This window comes from Sturnira hondurensis, unplaced genomic scaffold (assembly GCF_014824575.4).
Source record: "Sturnira hondurensis isolate 20B ecotype Veracruz unplaced genomic scaffold, ASM1482457v3 Scaffold0011880, whole genome shotgun sequence".
Taxonomy (NCBI): domain Eukaryota; kingdom Metazoa; phylum Chordata; class Mammalia; order Chiroptera; family Phyllostomidae; genus Sturnira; species Sturnira hondurensis.
This window is the reverse complement of record NW_028084511.1, coordinates 609643-633681: the sequence shown is the minus strand read 5'-3', so window position 1 is coordinate 633681 and position 24039 is coordinate 609643. Positions and strand designations below refer to the sequence as shown.

The 24039-nt window shown below is 42.5% G+C and overlaps 1 protein-coding gene across 3 annotated transcripts in view; it reads left to right on the top strand.

The window, feature by feature from the left end:
* The first annotated feature begins 5180 nt into the window (after nt 1-5180).
* The window catches only part of CBLIF (cobalamin binding intrinsic factor), a 29526-nt gene continuing 10667 nt past the window's right edge, over nt 5181-24039 (top strand). The window contains exons 1-4 of one of the 3 annotated variants that reach the window (XM_037060475.1): nt 5181-5329; nt 21657-21833; nt 22574-22687; nt 23501-23641. In XM_037060475.1, the coding sequence (XP_036916370.1) occupies nt 21704-21833; nt 22574-22687; nt 23501-23641 (385 nt within the window). In that variant the 5' untranslated portion in view covers nt 5181-5329; nt 21657-21703. Of the gene's footprint in view, nt 5330-20289; nt 20444-20509; nt 20741-21656; nt 21834-22573; nt 22688-23500; nt 23642-24039 lie in introns of those variants that run through there. The other 2 variants (XM_037060476.1, XM_037060474.1) reach the window with 2 other exon arrangements.

The window sequence follows — 24039 nt, the reverse complement described above, 5'->3', positions numbered from 1 at the left end:
TGGGGAATCTCTTTCCCCAGGTGGGACGTTGGGAGGGAAAGCCGCACAATGGGAAATATGTGTATCCAGAGGAAGAATATAATTATCTCTTTCCCAAACATAAGGTAAACTGGATAAGTCACTTGCTTCGGCGTATGGGGGCAGGGCATGGAAAAGGAGAAAGGAGAAAGCATCACTGCTACAGAGGTTAGAAAAATAAAGTGGTGAGTCGTCGCTCCTGAAAGCAGCAAATAGTAACAGCCAGCAGCCTCTAAGAAACCACACCTCCGAACAACAAAACAGGTACCTGACTCTTGCTCAGAAAAAAATAAAATCACGCACAAAAATAATTATTAACCCCACAAAATCCTTCCTGGTTTTGGTCATCAGCTCCCAACCAATGATCCTTGAGAAACACAGGAAATTGGAACCACCTGACCTGCTCTGGATACTTTTGTAGCCAATGCCACACCCAGCTGACTGCATTTCCAAATTACTTTTTGCTGATTGCTTTTATTTTCTAGGGATGTGTATTGAGTTTTTTCCTGATCCAAATTGCTTAAGGTCTGAAAAATATGGAAAGTACAAAGAACACAATTAAATATTCTTTATAAAACTGGCCATTTTTAAAAATATTCCCAGAAAGACTTCTTCCTCCCTCCTGAATCTGGACATCTCATGACGACTCCAGTGCCGACACCAGGGATGCATGTGCAATGCCACTGGCAAAGCTTTGAGACCTGTGACTCCTCCAGGCCTTCTGAAGCTCCTGGGGGAACAAAATGTTCAGAAGTGTCAGTGCCTGTCTATAAAGTGTCAGGGAATGACATTCAGGGAGATATCTTGAGACTGGTTTTTAAACACAAGCACCATCCAAATCACCTGCTGGGCTTGTGGAAACATGAGTTGCTAGGCTATGTCCTGGAGGTTTTTACTCAGGGATGGTGTGGAGCCTGAGAATGTGAATTTCTGAAAGCTCCCAGGGGATGCGGATGATCCTGGTGCCAGGACCACATTGTGAGAACCACTGACTCAGACACTCTCCCTTCAGAGAGCACCCAACATTATCTGGAGTGCTATTTAAAAACACAGATGTGTTAGTCCCTCTCCAGTCCAGGGGGACCTGCTGTGGCTGGAGACTTTAGAGTGTGTGTGAATCACTGCAGTTTCTTGTCTAAAATGTCAATCCCCACAGTTTAATATAGAGGAATAGGGCCCAGGAATAGGCATTTTACCAACTGCCCCAGGTGAACTGTGGGGGCTCACATTTCGAGAAACCTTGAGCAGAGGTCCTGGGGACCACTGATGAGGGGAGGAGCGAGGCAGGCCTCCAACTCCAGTTATTTTCATTTCACTCTCATCTGTTTTATGGTAGGAGCCTTATTTTAAAAAACCTACCAATTTTAGAAATCCTCTGTGTCCTCTGACATGTAAGATCATAATTTTAAATAAGATATCAGATGTGTCTAGACTACTCAATAAATGTCGTCTTTGATGAATCACCAGGAATTAAAAAGTGAATCTAAATCTTACTTCGCTTCATGTACTCTCTTGGTATTTCCAACACTGACCCGACAGAAATGCTGTAAAACATTCGTGCTAGTAGTCATGGTCATTGGAGGATCTGGAATGACCTAAAAGAACAGAGAGACCAGTCCAAGTAGCATGACACTGGGGCAAATTCCAGAATCAGCAGTCTGAACAAGGCTTTCCATAAGTGGGGGAGAAATAGCCTCCACAAACAAGGTAGCATTTCACTCCTTCCTCCCAGTTTTAGCCTCTTCTAGACTTCCACATATGATAACAGGGGGAAAAACATGGGATAAATCAGTTGCCACCGTGCCATCTTTTATCACCCTCTTGACATGGAAAGGAAGGGCCTCTGCTCAGCAATCCATGCTTTCCAGGGCCTCACTCTGGCTTTCTCCATCGTGCCTTTGCTTGGGGAAAAAGGTAAGTTGGACCGAGAGGTCAAGCCCCCAGAATTCCCTGCCCAAACAGCCCTCAGCTCACGCTCAGGGCCTACACAAGACCCTTCCCCGAGTCTGCCCTCCCAAGGTGTGTACCCTGCACCCCGTGAGGAGCCAAGGGGCAGTTTCCTGCTAGAAATGTGAACAGAGCTTGGATGCATCATCTGTGGTGCCCACACACATGCACATGGGTGGGAGGGCCCCTAGAGCACAGGTCAGAGTGGGGTGGGAAAGAAGGGAGACACCGGCCCCTGGGCTGTGAGTTGGGGAGTGCAGCGGAGTGGAGACGGCTGATGGCACTCACCACATGGAAATGTTTGGGGAGGGCGTTCTGAGCCTCTGAGAATTCTGGATTAAAATCTGTCTTTCTATCTCATTATGAATGTTGGCTTGTCAACACAGGAAGGCAGGACAGATCTTGTTTAAGAGTTTCTTGAACTGATTTATAACTTTTACATAGAGATATGGTATATGTGCCTCCACTCATACCCTTGTTCCAGCCCCCATACGTGCAGTGCAGGAGTAGACCTGAGGCCATTTGTGCTCAGCTCAGAGTAACTCGTTTTGGGCTGTATCTCCCGATCACCCTAGGATCCCCGAGGACCTTGCCTTGCTCTCCTGATAAGCCTGGAAAGACTTGGATAGTATGTAGTAGTGTGTACTAGCAATGTCTAGTATGTACTAGACAGTTTGGTACTTGGCTCATTTCTCCATAGTCACCCTCAGTAAGTCAAGCAAACAACCAGAACTACATAAATCTTGCATATCGACACAAAGAAGTAAAAGAAAAGGAGTGTAGATTATCCCAAAATGGATCTGCTTGATTAGATAAGGAAGTGCTGAATAGATGACTCCAACATATTTAATAGTTGGGTGACCTTGACTCCAAACCCCAGATGCTTCAATTCTGAATTCTCTCTCAGTCCTGGTGGAAGTCACCTCCATGGCTTAGTTACTTTTCTAGTTTGCTCCTGTATAAACTTCTAATATTTACTCCAATAAGATTATCTGTGTGTCCTTAATTAATCACCTGGCTCTGGATCTGAGGAGTTTCCTTCCAGCAAACATTGGACAACCTCTTATCTAGCAAGCATTTCATAGGAAATACAAGAACAAACAAGAAAAATCTACCCTTACCTTTGAGGAACTCACTGTCTGGCAGGGAGACACACATTAAACAAACACAGTTAAGAAATAATTCTGCAGGTAACTAATTGTACTTCTCAGAAGCACCACAAAGGAAAGCACAGAGTGCCAGGAGAGTAGATCACAGGAGGGCATAACCGGGTCTGGGGGTGCAGGGAGAGCATCCTGAATAAGTGGTCTTGAATCCAAAGGAGAAGTGGGCTTTTTGAGGAGACAGGAAGCAGCACCACCTGAACGCAAGCAGTCAAAGAGAGGAAAACCACTTGTGCAAATGAGCCTTCAGGCAGGAAGGAATTTGGCACACTAGAAGAGTTGGGGGAAAGGGAGTCTGGAGCATGGTACACAAGATAGTGAAATAAATGCTGAAGAGACAGGCCAGGGTCAGAAGGTACAGGTTTTCAGAGATCACATTTAAAATATGGAGTTTTATTCAAAGTGCAATGGACGCCTCCAAGGGCTTAACCTGGAAGCAAATAATCAGAATCAAGGTTTGGAAAGTCATTGTGGGCGTGAGACCATACTCAGAGCTCCCAGAGTCGCAGACATATTTTCAATTCCATGAGGATCTGAGTAATTTTTTTTTTTTAAATTTACCAGGACAATGAAATACCTGTTCTCCAAGAAAAACTTAAAACTGACATGTTCCTAGAGTCGAAGTCTTAGGGTACTCTGCATCTAACTCTATTCCTTGGGAATTCCTTTCCTTTAGATGCAGTGTGTGCATTAATCAGGTTTGGGAAATACTGCTCCAGGAGTTAGACAGAAAGGGGCCAAGAGGAGGGGGCAAGTGGCTAAAAGAAAAATGTGGAAGTAAAGAAATTATGGTAATTTAAACCACAGTAATAGCTGTGAAGGCAGAGGAGCAGACTGGTTCCAGAAGGTAGAAGGTTTGACTCTGGAGACTGATTAGCTCAGTGGCTGGGGGAGGGAGTCACCTATCAGGGTTGACCATCAGATTTCGGGTCGGTACAAATGAGTTAATGGTTATTGAGACAATAAGAGTTAGGAATTATGTACTGCCTGTTTTGTACTAGGTGCTATTCCAGTGCCCTTATGGTAATTTATAAAATTCTCACAAAACCTTTGGAACAAAGAACTATTATTATCTACCTTACATTGATGAGGAAACTGAGACTCACAGAGGTTAAAGACGTACGTAAGGCTGTTTCTGCATCTCTAGCCAGGACCACAGTCAGTGAACCAGCCTTCTCGGGTCACAACAGGGGAAATGCCAGGCCAGGAAGAAGAATTCGAGTTAGCTGATCCTGCACTTGAGCTTGTGGGTATACAAGGCTCTCTCTGTTGGTGTGCCTTCTTCATACAGCCCTCCTCGGCAGCTCCACTGGGGTTTCACGACTCCCTACCTGGAACCTGAAGTTCCCACAGAACTTTCATCCATGGATGGCTGTATCACATGTTTTTTCTGGGGAGGGAGAGGCAGTGTGAGCAAGGGACCTCCTATTACACCATCTTGCTGACCCAGAGCGAATAGTTTAAAACTAACCTGGTAGTATTTGCTAAAAGTTCTTGGAAGAACTGAGAGCCATTTTTCACATGTAGCATGTGGTATCTTGCCTGGCACAGCCAAAATCCATGTTTATCATGTATCTTTGTGGTTATCCTTCTGGCTTGCAAATTCTCAGGGCATCTATCTTGGGAGAAAATCATTGGTAGAAAACCACTCTGCCTCCTGTGTGCCAGGCTCCCCTATACTGTCTGCTCCGATTTTAGGCTTAGAACTTCTGCTTTCACATTTATGTGTTGTAAGCCCTTGCCACATCAAATCTAATGTCCAGGACACATAAAAAATTAACAACAGTGGAATGGAAAAGAGGGAAATATTACTGAAAATAGTCATGCACCTAATTTATTCTCATTGGGATGAAGGCAAGCAACACATGTGGACCTTGAAGGTTTGGAATAGGAAACAAATTATTTCCTCATTCGCCCTGACTGTACCTTTCCAGTTTTTTTCCTGGTTTGTCATATTACTTGGAAAAATACCCTTGACCACACCTACCTGAATTGCTCAATATTTGCTTGAGTAAAAGAGGCTGCAAGCTGAAGTAGGAGCTCTCATTATCTTCTGTCCACCACCCAATAAATAAATAGCCAGCCTAGTCCTCCCTCACCTTCCCAATACACTGTTGGAGAGATGAAATAGTCACACCAGCTGCCCCTAGTGGGGCTCCTATTGTTTTCTCTTATTCCAAGCCAACTATGTACCATCTGTGGTGAGTACCCTTTGATCTAATATTACTCTAGGGTGACAGACTCCTGACAGGTACTGATAGGAAACTTTGTAGAGAGTTACCTGAGCAAAGACCCTATTTCAGTTCTATATGTGGATGGACCCTATGAGTAACATAAAGGGTGGCCAGAGAGGGTAAGGAAAATTCTACAATGTATATTATTATAAACAGGATTATGGATTCAATGTTAACTTGCCTAACTCTACTTTCTATGCTCAGGTCCTCTCTACTACAGTGACACTACCAGGTAACTGCCTATTTTTGTTCATTTTCAATGGTCAAAAATTCATGACCCCAGAAAATTCTCAAGATCATAGAAAGTTATCTTTCAATTTTGAGATACAATTTATATTCCAAAGTTCAACCCATGGGTTTTGGGTTAACCATTTGTGACAACACAGAAACAAAAACAATATTAATAATCCCTTTCAAATGATGAAGACTGTTCTCTGGTCATCATTGAGTTTAGCTGTCCCAAGCTACACATCCCCCTCCCTTCAGCTTTTCCTACAGGGTGTGGGTACAAGCCCCATTAAGTCTTCTTTGAGTGTAGGTTCCAGCAATTACATGGTTCTATTAAAAAGTAGTAGTAGAAGAAAGAAAAATTGGGTTCAGTCTGATCCCCTAGTAGCTGAATGATCTAATGTTCTTGACTAACTTCATTCATAAACAGAGGATAATCAGAGAAGGGTGTTGAAGCAGATTTCTTGAAGTCTAATGTAGCTTTCAGATGTATGATTTCTGCATGTAAGTCTTTACCTTGGAATTGAGCTTCAAATCACCCCAAAGATGACTGTATGGTCCCATCTGTGGCTTCATCTTCCTGGTGCTCTATAGCCCACAAGAAGAGATCAACACCACAACAGAAAGACTTGTGTTCAGATCAGCTAAAGCACAGACTAGACCAACTCTAATGTTATTTCCCAGCGCGTCATTTCTTTGTCATGTCCTGTAAAAAGGGATTCTCTCTAGAGGCTTTGAAATTCAATTCATTATACAAAATCATTAACTTTGCCTTTAGTGGTCAAGGAAGCTTATTTGACTTGTCGACCAGGAACTAAAAAGTCTGTTTCTGAGCCAGAAGATCTGCTGAACTGGATGCTTCCACAAAATGTCAGAGGTGACCCAACAATTGTCCAATTGTACTTGTGGCAAAGCATGACCTTTCTACAATAACTCAATTCAGATCTTCCTGATCTCTATTTTAAAATGAGGAAAGGTGGGCAAGGCAAGTCACATACCCTGGATTCTCTAAGTATAGGGACAGAAGGTCCAACTAAGCTAAAAGTAATAGTTTGTACAGTATTTTACAATTTACTAAGTGACTTTCTATCCAATATCTATGAAGTAGGTGTTAATATACACTGTTTTAAAATGTGGAAAGAGAGAAGTTATGTAACTTACCCACAGTCATAAATTGAGGAGCACAGAATCCAGCCAAGGTCTGGCTGGCCCAGGGTTCATGTTCTTCTCATTATCCCTCTAATCCATGATAATCTGGAGATGGGTAGGATTTTCTTGGAATTATAAACAAAGCATATACAGAAATATTCTGAGTGGTAACTAACTCTTCTTATTCTCCCCCAGTTTTTGAGGGACTCTGGATTCTCTTATTCTTTCCACCATATAATGTGATTCCCACCACCCTTCCCCCTGGGATTTGGGCAGGTCGTTGGCTAAGACTGGAGAGTTTCCCAAAGCATGCATACTGCTAAATAATTATCTTGATGCTTGGTCAGTTGGTTGTCAGATAATTCCATTTTGGGGCCGATTTCCAATATAACATAAAATGTTTGCCTTCTCTCCCTCAGTATTAACCAAATTGAGTTAGCAGAAGATGGAAAAGAAAAGAACAGAATCCAGAAATTAGAAAGGGCTATAGACTGGGAGTCAGAAGATATGTATTCCAGTCTCCATTGGGCCTCTGATTACCGAATTTTCTTTAAGGACTCCCTCTGTAGGCCTCATATTCAAAATTAGGAAATGATATTAGGTCTCCAAGGCAGAATTGGTCAGTACACAGTGGCAAGGAGGAGCCAGGGGTTAACATATTGCAATACCTCCCTGCTGGTCGGTAAAGGAGTAGCAGAAGCTCCAGCAACTCAGCCAGTGGCCACTGGGTTTGTCTGTGTCTGTGCCATATCTGTTACTGAGTATTTTCACATTACACCTGTTTCTAGCCTTAATATTTTCTGTGTATATCTTATTTTCTCCCTCCCCTGTCACAGAGGTAAGCCAAGACAACTACTCCTATCTAACCATATTGCCTCTATTAAATACAATGATCAGTTCACAATATACCAGAGGAATCCAAGCTGCCCACGTCCTGTTGTCCCTCAGACTCGTTGGGATCCAGGACCAAAGCTTAGAACAACAGCTGATCCAAGAAGTCAAAGAAAATGAGGGAAAGAAGGGTGAGTACATATATTCTCTGGAAAGTTTAGGGAAACAGTTGCCTATCTATAGAGTATCCCCAGAGCCCTGAGAATTGTGTCTAAAGTGTCCCTTCTACATCTATCCCAGCTGCGTAGAACTTGAGGTTGCCAAAACGTGCCTCAAAATACCAATCTCCTGCCAGTTACTCTAGAGCCACTTACTTCTTTGGGTCCTAAAAACCATTTTCCTTCAAGAGGTCACAGGGAAAAGCAAAAGGAAGTTATAGAGTCTCACCCATTGCTATTGCTCTATAAGATAGCTGAGTTCACAGCCAGACAGGGAGGTGGACCACAACTAAGAAAGCTGACACCAGGGAGGCAACCAGAGAGCAACAGAGATGTGGCCTGGGTTTGAGTCCAGGCTCCACTTTTTGCCCTTCATGTCAATGTGGAGCCTCAGCTTTCTGTTTAATATCAGAGGGAAATGAAGCTATGCTTTCCTACCCCTTATTGCAAGAATTATGAGAAGCCTGGGCGTTTTGATACTCTATAAGGCAGAATATAGAAGTCAATTATTACTATCCTGGCAAGATGACACCCACAAAAAGAGAATATCCCAAGATTTCCATTATTTCTCTATTTTTTCTTTATTATTCTTACAAAAATTGCATGATTTCCAAAAGCTCCCATATTTCATGGGAAAAAAACCTAAGATTTAGCTTACATTTTGATCATACAGCTAGAAAAGGCTCTACTTGGAGAAATAAAAACGAGAACAGTAAAATATTAGTATGGAGTGGAACAAAAGGAAGAGGTGAGATGTGAAATAAGTCACAAGGAAGAGAGGGGGCCAAAAATATTTAAAATATATACCTTGTTAAAACTAAATACTTTTCTTTTCAGGGTTAGCTTTAACCTCAGAACAGCTTGCCTTGGTTATGCTGGCTTTGGGAGCCTGTCAGAACTCTGATGAAACCACTACATATGTTCACCTAATCAGCCAACTAGAAAAGAAATTTTAAGAAGAAATTACAAATATGGGTGAGAATCAAGTGTTCTTGATTCTCAAGGTTGTCTAGACAACCTTGTCTTCTCCACTGATTCAAAAATGTATGAAGTTTCTTTCCACCCTTCGTTCTCCTCTTCATTTCATACAACCCACTTTATTTTGTAGATCATCTTCCTTTCTTCCCTGTTTTTACACACATTTTGAATTGTCTTTTAAAATATGTTCAACTGAGCATTGACCCTACATCAAGGACTACCTTATATTTGATGGTGCGCATGTGCCCGCGCGCGCGCACACACACACACACACACACACACAACATAATTCTCTAGTCCTCTACAAGCTTGACTTTTAGATAAATAATGAATCACACCATAAATAGCTGAGCAATAAAAGACACAATTTCATTGGTACCAAAGTATACAATACCAGTATGGAAAATAAAGATAGTCAAAATTACTTCATCACTGGAAACAATAGGTTAACCATGATGGCTGCCACTGAGGTGCATTGTTTTCATTTCAACTCCTACTCAATATTCGATAATTCGTTAAGTCCCTCCAATCGCACCCTTCTTTGAGATGGCCTCAACTTCTGCTTATAGCTTTAACATATTACTATTCAAAGTGCAAAAGGCTTGGGGGTGGGAAATCTGTGTCCTAGTCTCAGCTCTGTCACTACCTGAATATCAGGATAGTATTTTAATCTTTTCAGTGCTGGGTCTCCTCAGTGATCAAATGCAAGGACTTGAATTTGGTGGCTCTTTAGAATCTTTACATTTCTCAAGTTTGCTGATTCTATGAGTGATTGTCCTTTCTATTGCTCACCTCTCCTTAAGTGGAAAGAAATGAATAAAGTAAGTAGGAATAGGCCACAAATATATTAGCCAGCACCACTTCCATGAATAAAGTCTTTCTTTTCTCTCTGCCAGTGACACACAATGGCAATCCGCTGACTAGCTACTACCAACTCAGCCTGGACATTCTGGCCTTGTGTCTGTTCAACGGGAACTACTCAATCACTGAAGCTAATAAATACTTCACTCCTGAAAATAAAAACTTTTATTTTGGTGGTCAGTTCTCAGTAGGTGAGTCACTAAACCCAATTCCCTTGACCAAGAGGACACAGCTACGAGCAGGTCTTCCCTTAGAGTTTTTCTACCAGTAAGTACTTAGATTTTTTTTCTATCCCATCTACAGTAGTCTCCTTAAGAAGGAAATTTTCTGTTTGAGATTAATGAAAATCAGGGGGGCAGTCCAGTCTCTTTCTATATTTTTAGCATAGTAGAAAAACCTGGGTTCTATCCCAGCTCTTCTTTGAGTTATAGAATCAATAAACATTAAATTTTGACTTCAATTTTCCCATCTTTAAAATGAGGATAGACCACGAGATCTTCCTATAAGACACTTTAGGGAGTGTAAGTGTTAGAGAAAGGGAATCCAGTGGAATTGATATACCATAACACTTGCCCCTTTTTCCAATTTATTGGAACCCTTTGGATGTGTGAGTTTACTTGAACAACACAACCTCTCAAGGTGACAAGGCCCAATATTTTGATTAAAAAAAGTGTGTATTCACAATGGGGGAGGACCAGAAATTTTCCTCCAGGTCAGCTTACTCATCCAAATAAAAGTCCCTTCTAGGATACTATCATTGGTATTCAGGCCCTATGGATCCAGATATACAAGCTCAAAGAAAATCATTCAGTATCTCTGGATAGTAAGAAGAATGTGAGATTTATCATGCTTTTTTTCCTATGAAAGAGGGAACCAGGTAACAAGCCAGAACAAAAACCTGTTTTCTAATCAGTGTAATGGAAACTTTGGAAAATTACAAAGACATATTTTGTTTGGTGTATCATCCTTTCGTTTTAATTCATTTGCCAACGTGGCAGAAAGATTTCTAAAAATGAAAACAAAACAAAACAAAAACCAAGATCTAAAAGTCAAAGACTGTTCATGTGTATGCACCTACAAATTTATATGTGTTTCTATGACCAAGGTGTGAGTTAGTGAGTACAAGGTACTGGTTACTCAACATGAGGAAGGAATCCTAAAATATATGAGTGACTAGTATTGAAGGGAAACTTCTATATCTTGAAACCCTTCTCTCCCACCATCAACTAGCACGCCCAGCCATCCCAATGTGCCCAGATATGTTCCTCTTTCAGCACTGCAAGTCCCACATACCAGGAAACCCACCAGTGCAGGGCACACTGGCATGGTTGGCCACCCTATCACCAATGTTTGGTTTCCTGAGAGACACTGGTGCAGTGGCTGTCCTGGCCCTGACCTGTATGAAAAGGAGCATAATAAATGGGCAGATCAAAGCAAATGAAATAGATTTAAAGCATATCAATTATTATACGAAGTCACTGGTAAAAAAGATTTTGCATGAGAAAAAAGAAAATGGTCTCGTTGGAAACGTATTTACTATAGGAGAAGCTGTGCAGGTAAGTCAGAGGTTAACACAGGAGACAGAGAAGGGAGTCATGGAGAAAAGCACCATCTCCATCCTTTCTTATTGGCCTCCTAAGATCATATAACCATTCTGTTTCCTATACAAACCTTGATTCTACTCACATCTCCCTCCCTGCCTGAAATGTATTCTTCTTACCTTCACTCTTTACCTTTTCATAGTCAATGCTTTCATGAAGGGTTTTTTTTTTGACAACTTCTTCAAGAAATTCCAGAGTCTACTACAATTACAATCTGTCTTGTTGTATCATATGCAATTTTACACTTTACCATATCCCATTGTTTTGAGTTTTCATCTTACTTCCCAAATTACATTATTGTACAAGTTGCAGTGCAGGAACAGCAGCTGGTATTTAGTGACATTAACTCCTTGATGTACAAAACAACCCAGTGAAGAAAGAGTCACTACCTTCACTTCCTAGGATAAGAATATGAATCATAGAGTATCAGTAACTTGCAACTGGGGATGAAACCTAAAGAGCTGGTTTCGGAGCTCACAGTCAGCACCTACACTGTCTTGTAAATCTCCCTTGAAGTCTCAGACTTTATTCCTGCACTGATTTACTCAACTCAAAGAAGAGATCAGGAAGGCTTACAGAGAAAATTTTTCATGGAGTATTTATGATGAAAAAAGTTTTGTCATGCCAACTTAAGGTGAGAGGACCTTCAAAGAGACAGAGGATGGCAAGAAAAAGACCAAAGGCACCAAGGAACATTATACATTTTAAGGAGATCAAGGTGTTGAGCATGGTCAGCATAGGGTCCTTGGGAAAAATCACAATATGAGGCAGGTGTTGCAGGCAGGAGTCCAATTGTAAGGTTGTTCATGTTGTTGTTGCTATTCATGCCATCTGCCTTGCTAAGTCNTGGTTTCAGAGCTCACAGTCAGCACCTATACTGTTTTGTAAATCTCCCTTGAAGTCTCAGACTTTATTCCTGCACTGATTTACTCAACTCAAAGAAGAGATCAGGAAGGCTTACAGAGAAAATTTTTTATTGACTATTTATGATGAAAAAAGTTTTGTCATGCCAACTTAAGGTGAGAGGACCTTCAAAGAGACAGAGGATGGCAAGAAAAAGACCAAAGGCACCAAGGAACATTATACATTTTAAGGAGATCAAGGTGTTGAGCATGGTCAGCATAGGGTCCTTGGGAAAAATCACAATATGAGGCAGGTGTTGCAGGCAGGAGTCCAATTGTAAGGTTGTTCATGTTGTTGTTGCTATTCATGCCATCTGCCTTGCTAAGTCTGAATTTAATATAAAACAGTGGCTTCTCATTCAGGCTGCATATTTTGAATCACCTGGAGGATCTTTTAGAAAACACTCTTGTTCAACCCCCATGCCATCCAGTTAATAAAGGAACATGTATAAAGAACACATGGACAAAGCTAAAGAAGGTAGGTTCAAGGGTGGGAGGTGGGGATGAGTGGGGCAGGGGTCATGGTGGTAGGGGAAATAGAGACAACTGTACTTAATTGACAATAAAAAATTATAATAATAAAAAATAAATAAAATATTTGCTTACTAAAAAAAGAAATTTAGGGGTGGATCATGGGCCTTGGTGTTGTTTATTTTTACTCTTTTATTGTTATTTAGTTACAGTTGTCCCCATTACCCCCTTCCCTGCCCCAATTTTCTCCCCTGCCCTGTTTAACCCCCACTCCCAAGGACCCATTGTCCTTGTCCATGGGTCCTTTGTACATGTTCCTTGACTTTACTCTCCTGTTATTCCCCTTCCCCCTCCCCTCTGGTCACTGTCAGTTTGCTCTTTATTTCCATGTCTGTGGTCCTATTTTGCTCATTTGTTTGTTTTGTTGATTAGGCTCCACTTATAAGTGAGATCACACATTGTTTGTGCTTCACCGCCTGGCTCATTTCACTTAGCATGATGTTCTCCAGTTCCACCCATGCTGTCAGGAAGGGCAGGAGCTCCTTCTTGCTTTCAGCCACTTGAGCTCCCTTCTGCTTGTTTAAAAGCCCTTCAGGTGATATTAATTCCCAGTAGGATCAAGAGCTTTCTGCCTGCAAGACAGTTTTTAAGAGATGCAGTATGCTCAGTTTTGTCTCTTTTAATATCCCACTAATGCTTGTTGACTTGGTTAACTTGAAGAGCCTTCAAGAAAAGATGGAAAGGGGGAACCTCCCTCCCCTGGGAAACTACAGAACAACACCTTCAAGTCCAACCTGTTTTACTCTTTGTCTTTCTCACTCAAATACCCTCCTGACATTCCCTAACCCATAATTCTACTCTTTCAATCCTGTTTACATCTGCTGGCCAGATAGTTTCTGATCAAGAACCTATGAGACTTCCCCACTGTCAAGCAAATAATGTCAGACACCTCACCCTAAAATTAAAAGCTCTACCAATCTTCCCCCACCCGCCTATCTAAACTGTGCTTGTATAATGTTCCTGATTGTTCCCTATACACCAGTCCTCCCAGAACGGGAGAAAGCCCCTGGGAATTTTGCTAAAATGCAGATACTCTCATCACAGCCAGGCCAGGCCCTGGCCACTGCTACTCTAGCACCTTCCATTACTCAGTTCCCTCTGGGTACAGGGCTCCCCTCCTCACGTTACCTATTGAAATGCCACCATATCATCAGGCCTACCTCGAGTACTACCTTCCCCACCAAGGCTTGCCTTGGCCCCTCTACCTGTTTAAAGCTCTTCCTCTTTAGAAAGACTGTGCCACTAAATGCTCCTCTTAGAGCATTCATCCCAGGGACTCCTTTACAACAGTTTTTTTCTCTTAATGATACTTATTGAGTGCCTCCTGTATGACAGGTATTGTTCCAGAGCTGAGGATACAAGAGTGAATATGGTAGAAAAAGTCTCATTGGTGCTATTATAGTTTGTATTATTAAGCAATTCCCCCCCTACCCACTCAAAATAGTTTATAAGCTTCCTGAAGTCAGGAAATGTCTTTGCTGGATAAGGTACCTCCTTTGTAGTCAATGTCAAATGAATATTACTGAATTAGATGTAAGCTTTTCCCTTTGTTTTAAACAATTCTCTCTCTCTCTCTCTCTCNATTGTTCCAGTGCTGAGGATACAAGAGTGAATATGGTAGAAAAAGTCTCATTGGTGCTATTATAGTTTGTATTATTAAGCAATTCCCCCCCTACCCACTCAAAATAGTTTATAAGCTTCCTGAAGTCAGGAAATGTCTTAGCTGGATAAGGTACCTCCTTTGTACTCAATGTCAAATGAATATTACTGAATTAGATGTAAGCTTTTCCCTTTGTTTTAAACAATTCTCTCTCTCTCTCTCTCTCATTAGGCTCTCTCTGTCTTATCGAACTATTACAACCAAACTGAATGGAATTGTCAACAAACTCTGTATACAGTACTCAAAGAAATTTCTCAGGAATCATTCCGTATGCCAGCTGCTGCAGCCCAGATCTTACCTGCCCTATTTGGAAAGACCGACTTGGGTGTTAACAATGGCTTTTCTTGTTCTTCAGGTATAACACTAAAGAGCAAACTGTTTTTGCCTTTGAGTATAACACCCAAAGCTCATGAGATGTAGGTGTCCTTCTGGGCCAGAAGTAACCAAATAAAGCACCGCAGTTCCCATATAGAACTCAGTCCTTGATATGTCGTCAGAGATTGAGAGCCCCTGAGGATTTGTTCTTAACAGGGTAGTAGATGTCATTTTTGGTTTAAACATTGACAAATAAGGTAGACTTGATAAAATGATGTCTATCTCCAAAGGCATTTTTCTGATTGCTGGATACAGAGAGATGTTCTGAGCATCTTCCCATCCTAAACAAAGCATGCCATATTTGACTTTGCATTATGCACAGTAAATGATCCCTCAGGGAAATAAGACATCAGTGTGGAAGGAATACGGCAGTATTGTAAGATAATGCAGCATAAGTCATTGATTCAAACAACTGGTTTTACAACAAGATAAAGAGACTTACTCCATCACATTTATTCTTGGTTCAGTCACTGACAGGGTTAGAGAACTTGGACAAAATGTTTAACCTCTAAGATTCAATTTCTTAATGTAAGAAATACAAATGATAATAGTATCTAACATAGATTTTTATAAAAACTGAATAAAACAGTTCATGTAAAATGTCCAGTACAGGACCTGACACACTATTCTTTCCATAAGTGTTAAGAAGTAAAAAGGCAAAAAAACAAAGAAGCATTTTTGTATGCTGTAGCAAAAGAAAAAAACCCAGGAGCCTCCACAATAAAAATGAGAGAGGAGGGCAACTGAGTTGTTAAACAGCTGGGAGTTGAGCTGAACACAAGCTTTTGAAGCTGGTGAGCATCTGGTTTGAATTTCTGCCTTCATCGTGTGAGAGAGCTGCCCTCTGATGATGTCACTTGCTCCTGTGGCAAATCCCCTTCTGCATAAAGGGTAGGAGTTCATGAATAGAGGTTGGATAGGTTGCAAACTCTAACATCGCTTTTATTATTCCAAATAATAATTCCTCCCCGCTTTCCTGTCTCTGCCGTGAACGTCTCCATTCATGAGCCTATACCTGTGGAACCTAAAAGCTCATCCTCATGGATCTCAGTCAATTACACTTTGAAAATCAATGAAACATATGTCACCAATGTCAACGTGAAAAAATGGCTCTGTCTTTCTGGATGTGGTGAAGAGAGCTCAGCAAATCAATGAGACTGTATTTCCGTATGTCTGTACATAACTTAAGGTTAAGGGATTTGGTGTAATTTTAAAAGACTCAGTAAAAAATACATCTGCTCGTGAATACCAAGTACATTTAAAACACATCTTAATCAGCACCTTTGCTGACCATCCACATCTCATGTCAGGGGTTTAAAGAAAGAAGGGAGCCTTTCATCTTCTGGCACATAGTAGGCAATAAATTCTTAGTAACTTAATGGACAAGTAAGTCCCAGGGACCTCTCTCCTGTCAGTAAAACTCCTTTAATAACTAGAAATTCTTAAGTCAGACATTGTGTGTCTAGAGCAGCGATTCTTAACTATTTCTGAGTCACTGACCTTTTTTGCGTAAGATGTTCATCCCAGAAAAACGAACACAAACACAAAACATTTAAATCAGAGGTTTCACAAATGCCTGGAAGCCTCTCCATGCTCACCCCCCTTTTCAAGAGATTTCATGGACCCCTAGATAACAGTTCCCTGGTTTTGAGATGTCAAATATTAAAATCAAGATCTTGACTCTTTACCTGAAAACTATGGTTTGTTTGGTTTCTTAAAGTAATTGACAATTGTTTATTGTGTTTAATAACATGATGTAAGATGCTACAGAGAAAATCATATATATGATGACAAAGGCTCCTTTTCAGTATTCCCAGGAAGATTGAGAAACATGACTAAAGAAAGTGAAACATATATTGACCATGTCAAGAAGTGAAGTGAAAGAGATTGGACCATGTCTAATAAGCTGAATTCTATTCAAGTTTCCCCTGGTGACTGAGTGACCTTGGGCACCTGAGGAAAATGGGAAGAAAGGTTTACTGTTGCAACCACAAGCAATGAGATCAAGTAGACACCTTGCAGGAGAATGAGCTCTCACAGACCCAGATGCAAGAGAGGAACCAAGTGGACATATGGACCTCATACAGATAGTGGATTGGAGAAGAAAATGTTGCTCTGCTCAGAGGGGAAAATGTGAGGTTCATACATAAAAAGTCAATCCATAGAGTTTGAGAAAAAATATCATGCCCTCCTCCAGCTGTCTCTTATCTCCCATGGGTCCCACTTGTTCTTTTTTCCACATTTATTTTCCTTATTCTACCCAGTAAAAATCACATTGATATTCATATCCTCAGAAGAAACCTGCAAATAAAATCACCTCTGACTTTCATCTCAGCAGAATGCACATTTTTCGAAAAGGTTAAATCCTACTTAAGCAGCATCAGCTGGGTTATACTTTTTACTGAGGATCTGAGCTACTTGCACGTACAGTCAGGAACTGGAAGTACCTTCAAGATGCCCAAGAACAGAAGGTGCTTCAGATAAAGTATCAAGTTACCCATTGAAGCAACCACCAAAAGGAAAATGCCTGGAGGAGAAATTAGTTAAATTATTTTAGCCCTGGCTGGTGTGGCTCAGTGGATTGAGTGCTGGCCTTCAAAACCAAGGGCCACTGGTTTGATTCCCAGTCAAGGCCCATGTCTGGGTTTTGGGCCAGGTCCCCATTTGGAGGCATGTGAGAGGCAACCACACATTGATGTTTCTCTCCCTCTCTTGCTACCTCCCTTTCCTTCTCCCTAAAAATAAATAAAATATTTTTAAAATTATTTTAGCAATGTTTCCCTCATTTCTCCAGTGTTTTCTTCACAACAGTTCTTGCTTCCTCCCCTCCACCAGCAACTGTGCAGCATAGTTGGGGTTTGAGCCCTCTTCCCACGCACTTGCTTTCTGGTACTCATCATCTGCCCTCAGGTTCAGCTCTTCCCGGGCCTCTAGTAAGTGGGTGAGACAGGTGTCCTCACAACTAGACAGCAATGCATTTGTCCTCTTGGATCTGTGTCACATCTTAACAACTAAATTGGGGACAGGGGAAAGACATGTTCTCCCTTCCGGGCCTCCATGGTACTATGATTACATTGGGCCCACTCAGATAATCCAAGATAATCTTCCTATCCTGAAGTCGGTTCATTTGCAAATTCAATTCCATGGGCAACCTTATGCCCTTTACCTGTAACCTGACACATTCTCCAGTTCTAGGGATTAGGACGTGGACATTACGAAGGCTGTTATTCTGCCTACTGTTCTTTCACATGGTGTGCAAGGCCCTCCATCCACCAAGCAAACCCAAACTGTCTCTCTTGTCTCATCCTCCACTCTATGCCATGTATCAGTTATACATTGCTGCATAACAAGTTACCCTAAACCTTAATGGTTTAAGACATCAACATTTATTATCTCACAGTTTCTGTTGGGTCAGAAATCCAAGAGATGGCTTAACCAGGCCCTCTGGTTCAGGGTCTCTCCTGAAGCTACCGTCAAGATGTCGGCTGGTGCTGCCTCCATCTCCAAGTTCAACTGGGGGAGGTTCTGCTTTCAAGCTCATTCACATGGTCACTGGCAGGAGTCCTCCCTCCCTGGCTGCCGGCTGGAGGCCTCTCAGTGTTTGACACATGTGCTTCTCCAGAAGGCAGCTCCCAACATGGCAGCCAGCTTTAACAAAGCAAATAGACAAGAAGAGATGGAGAGAGACTGCAAATGACAGGGAAGTTTGTGTTTAGTGACCTCATCCCATCGCTCTTGCTATATTATATTCATTAGAAGTGAGGCCAGTCCACACTCTGGAGAAGATTATGCCAGGGCATGTACTAGGAGGTGGGAACATGGGGCCCTGTTAGAAGCCTTCTTGCTCACCCCAACATGTAGCCTACGGTCTCCCCTTCCAACACCACTAACATTCCCTGAGAAAGAAAAATAGGCTTTCCAACCCATGTCTTACATCTGTTGATCAGTTCACTCGTTCAGAAACTGACCAAGTGGTACCTACTGTGAGCTAGGTAGTATCTCAAGTGCCAGGGACAAAGCTCTGAGGAGCGAACATTCTAGTGGGAAGGAGACAGACAATAAATAAACTGCACGTACACTCAGTGTGACAGAGGGTGAGAAGGGCTACAGATAAGGCATTAGTGGAGCACAGTGGGGGTGAGCCTGTCTTATATACAATGGTCTGGGAAGAGCTCTCTAAAAGCCAACCTTTGCACAGAGACATGGAAGGAGTGAGGGACCCACTGTGAGAATATTTGGAGGAAGAGTGTCCTGGGAAGAGTGGACAGCAAGGGCAAAGGTGACTGAACAAGAAGTCCTCACAACCTCAGCAATGTACATGTATACAAAGGAATACTGCTCAGCCACAAGAAGAGATGAAATACTGCCATTTGCAACAACACAGATGGATATTGAGAATGTCATGCTAAGAGAAATAAGTCAGACAGAAAAAGTCGAGAACCATAGGATTTCACGCATATATCAAATATAAAGCGGAATGTAACAAATGAACAAACAAGAAAAACAAACAAACAAAAATGCACAGACAACAGTATGGGGGTTACCAGAGGGGAAGGGGTTGTGGGGGATGGCAGTAAAGGGCAAAGGGGGTCAAATATATGGTGATGAAGGTGATTTGATTTGGGGTGATGAGTACACAACGCGATATATGAATGATGTATCATAGAATTGTACACTTGAAACCTATATAATCTTATAAACCAACGTCACCCCAACTCATTTAATTTTTTTAAGTTCTATGTGGCTGGAGCATAGTGAGCAGGAGACAACGTGGACGGAGGCGAGGTACAAAAGGAACCAGACGCCAGACAGCACGGGGCCTCGTGGGTCATTGGAAGAACTCTGCTTTTATTCTAAGGTGGGAGCCACTGGAGGAAGTCCCCCTAAAGGGAGCTGCTTAAAACCCAGTGGTTAGAAAACATTAGCCCCCTCCTCATAGTCTTAAGACACTATTTCCAGTTCTCTGTTATTCACACACACACACACACACACACACACACAGGTGGTGGGCATAAGTAGGTTTACAGCTGTTCATACAGAAAAAGACATGCAGGTTGTGATTATTACAATAGCTCCATTAACTCAAATGTCACAGTGGTGCAGTGCTCTTAGGTACGGTCACCTGAGTGCTCAAATTGCCGGACTTCATTATTTATATATCGTGGTCTACTTGCTGTCCCCAAGCACACTTTGGCAGAGTTTTTTACCCACTTTTGCCCATGCCTGTATATACTTCACAGTTAATACAGCTCACTGATCCCATATTTTCTGATTACTTACTTTAAAAGATAACATCTGAAGCCCCAGTATTTGAAACTAATTTCCAGATAAGGAAAGAGATGTCAAACAAAATTTCTGGGGAACTGGTCCATTGCTCTGCCTAAAGTCAAACAACTTCAAAGAGCCTAGGCTGGAACCCAGGTCATGTCAACTCCACTGATTACATAAAGCCAGACCTCACCTGGAAGATCCTCACCTGAGAGCCTGAAAGGACACGTGGAAAAGCACATACCTCAAACCATAGAGTGAGGTGGGGCCTTAGGTGTCGCCCAAACCTCAAGGAAGTGGTTGCTGGTAGAGAGTTATCTGACAGGGTAGAAAGCAGCCTGGGAGGAAGTCTTGTCTATACTCAGTGTAAAGACCCAGGGTCCTGGTAAAGGGCACTTTGTCATCACGGCCTTCACTGCATGTGCAGCCCAAGTTTCTCATATGACTGTGCTACCTAGAAGTCACCTTCAGATACCCCGGTGGGTCTGTATAGTCAGTAGACTTAGATAAGCAAGTGGAAATGAGTTCTATTAGGGAGAGAGAGGTCAGCTGAGGTGGTTAGGAGTGGCTGGGCTGGGCGTGGAGGGCAGACTGTTCCATAAAGAGAAGTGTATATAAGAGAAAGTAGAGAAACACCCCTAGTCAATAATACCAGGATTTTTGAACGGGAGACACGGACAGGACAGGACAGAGAGGGATGGCCTGGTTTTCCCTTTGCCTCCTGAACCTTCTCTGGGCTATGGCTGCGACCAGCACCCAGACCCAAAGCTCATGCTGTGAGTATGCAGTGTTTCCCAAGGACCTCGGGGATAGGCAGGAACCTCAGACGCTGAGGTCTGCTGATGGGAAGGTGGTGGAAAACGGCAATCACTAGGGGTTCCAAAGAGGGTGAGTCAGGGTGCGTGCGGTTCCTTTTCCCCGCGTAACTTCTCGAAGAGGTGAGTCTGTGCATGTTCAGTTAAGAGAGACTGAAGTAGTGTTGCAGGAGGGATGGTGCAAAGACAAAGATGCTCAGGGACTGACCTGACCAGGTGCCACCACCAGTGGGGACCTCGGGTCCTCACTGAGTCATATGCCAAATCTTTAATTAATTCATCACATAAGGAGGAAAAAATGCGAGGAAAACTGATTTCTGGAAATGTGTTACAACGAATACGAACTGTCCAGGAGCCATATCGCTTGAAGCTGTCAAATGAGAAATGAGTTTCTGAAAGATAAAAATTATTTGAGAAGATGTAGGGACTAATTGGCCTCAAAAGAAAACCTTGATGTTTTTTCCATGTTTCTTTAGGAATCAGCCCAAAAGGGGAACCCTGAAGAATTAAAATGCTAATCCTGTCTTCCCCTAAAAACATAGCAAATGAGTTTCTGCAAAGAGAGGAGGATGGTGAGGGGTTTTGTAAATGGCTCATCCACTGAGCCACGAAAAGACTCATGGACAAAACCAAAGGGGGACGGAATCAGGGGAGTGAGGTGGGGATGGCTGGGGTGGCGTGAAGTTGTAGGAGGTAAATGCAGGCAACTGTACTTGAACAACAATAAAACTATTATAAATAAATAAATAAAAATACAGACTACAGGTTTTTGGCATTTCAGACACCCAACTAAAATGAGATAAAATTATTTTTGTATTGTCTCCCACACCTGTAGTTTTCTGATTGAAAAAAATATATATGGCTTGTCTCTTCTCAGCTGTTCCCCCGGCACAGCAGCCCTTGGTTGACGGCATACAGGTGTTAATGGAGAACTCCGTGACCGACTCAGCCTTCCCCAACCCCAGCATCCTGATTGCCATGAACCTGGTCGGAGCCTACAACTTGGAGGCCCAGAAGCTCCTGACTTACAAGCTCATGGCCAGTGACACAGCCGGTGAGACGTCAGAGCCTCCCCATCCACATGCTCCCTGAGTCTTGCTCCCCGAACCATTCACAACCCCAGATCCCAATTCTTGCCCCTGATTATATCCGAATCTTCCCAACACCTTTCCGGAAACATCTGGAAAACACCTAGAAAGGAATATGTGTGACATTAGGACATTCAGAGAGGAGGGCAGTAGCACAGAAAGAACTCTAGACGAGATGTAAAAACAGCAGGCTTCCAGCTCTGGCTCTGCCACTTATCAACTCTGTGACCTTGACCAGGTCTTGTGAGCCTGCTCAACCTCATTTTCCCCTCGTTTGCAAAATGCGGGTGAGTCCAATAATAATCGCACTGATAGTAATAATAACAAGGATAATGATAATCAAGTTTCTGTTCTGCTACTTCACAGGAGTGGCCTTGACACTCAAGTTAGAAAATAAAGTTAAAATTAGTTTGCAACTAATATGAATTCTCACACCTGAATTTGTATAGAAGTTCTTGTTGTTTTTCTAAACAAACAGCAGGCTTCTCCCTTCTTGGTGGTGTTGTCAAGTCACACAGAGGCCACTAGATTCAATGTTCCTTAAGTATTTTTCCATACTTCTTCCCTTAAGAATTAAGACAAAACTAATCATGTTATTTTTTTTTAAATCAAAATGATCTGGAAAAAAGCAGAGAATTCAGCCCTGGCCCCCGGCGCTTTCTCTTGGCCAAAAACACCTTTCAGTCTTTTGTTCTCTGCCCTACAGATCTGACCATCGGCCAGCTTGCACTCAACATCATAGCCCTCAGCTCCTCCTGCCGAGACCCTGGGAATAAAGTATCAGTTCTGCAGAGACAGATGGAGAACTGGGCACCTTCACGTAAGACCTCACCAGAAGGGAGGGTAGAGTGCAGCAAATGGTCCTTCCTGAGAACTTTACACCTAGAAAGAAAAGGGCGGGAGGGTGCAAAGTTAGGAAAGAGACGATGTGCCTCCACTCAGGTTCCCTCTGCTAATTCCACGGGGGTGTTACCTACTCCTGATCCACAGGAACTAGAAAAGGCCGCTAGCCCCAGGCCACAGACTCTCCAAGCCATTAGCACAGTGAGGACACGTGCCTGAAGGATGTGCCTGAAGACAGCACCTTTTCATTGCAGTCTCATCCCTTTAATTCCATTCTCAGAATATTATTCTGAGAAATACTGACGGGCCCTGACCAGTGTGGCTCAGTGGGTTGGACATTGTCCCACAAAGCAAAAAGCTGCTGGTTTCATTCCCAGTCAGGGCACGTGCCTGGGTTAAGGGTTTGAGATGTTTCTTTCCCTCTCTTTCTCCCTCCCTTCCCCTCTTTTAAAAAAATAAGTAAATAAAGGGTCATCAAGGAACCTGTATAAAAAACCCACAACAAAGACAACAGGGTGGAGGGAGGACTGAATGTGGGAGGTGGGGGTGGGTTGGGCAGGGGAGAGTAATGGGGGGAGAGGATGGGGACAACTGTAATTGAACAACAATAAAAAATAAAAACAAGTAAATAAATTTTTTTTAAAAGAAAGAAAAGAAAAGAAATATTGACAGAATTTTCACCAATATGGTGTCTTTCTTTTCGGACAGGTTTTCTAGCAATGTCTATCTAAAAGGTTTGTCTCACTGTGGTGGATATTCTTCTCATGAAGGCCCTCTATCCCCTCCCAAGGCCCCAGTGCTGAAGCTTCCAGCTTCTATGGACCCAGTCTGGCGATCTTGGCACTGTGCCAGAAGAACCCAGAGACGACCTTACCAATAGCAGCCCGCTTCGCCAAGACCCTGCTGGCCAATTCCTCTCCCTTCAATGTGGGTGAGTCACTGGCCACTGGCACACTGTCCAGAGCTGGGAATGTCAAGGGCAATAAATGGTGAGGCTAAAGGGAAAAGCAGGAGGGGGAGGAACTGGGGCCCAGGAAATTGTCTGTGGAGGGGTGCTATTGAACAAATATGTGTTGGACATAACAGCTAAGGAGTAAATGAAAGGGATATAGTAAAACATAGAAACCAAAACAATACTTGAAATGTCTGACAGTTACAGAATCCCAGGTACACCGGGAACAATAAACATGGCACCAGCTTTTCAGGAGTTGTTCCCAGGGGAATGGTTGAATCGATGCCTGGACTCAACTCTGCCCTGAACCCTCTCTTTTACCACTGCTAATGCTTCCACCCTCTATTCTTCTCAAAGCTTCTCCTTAGAACACCCAA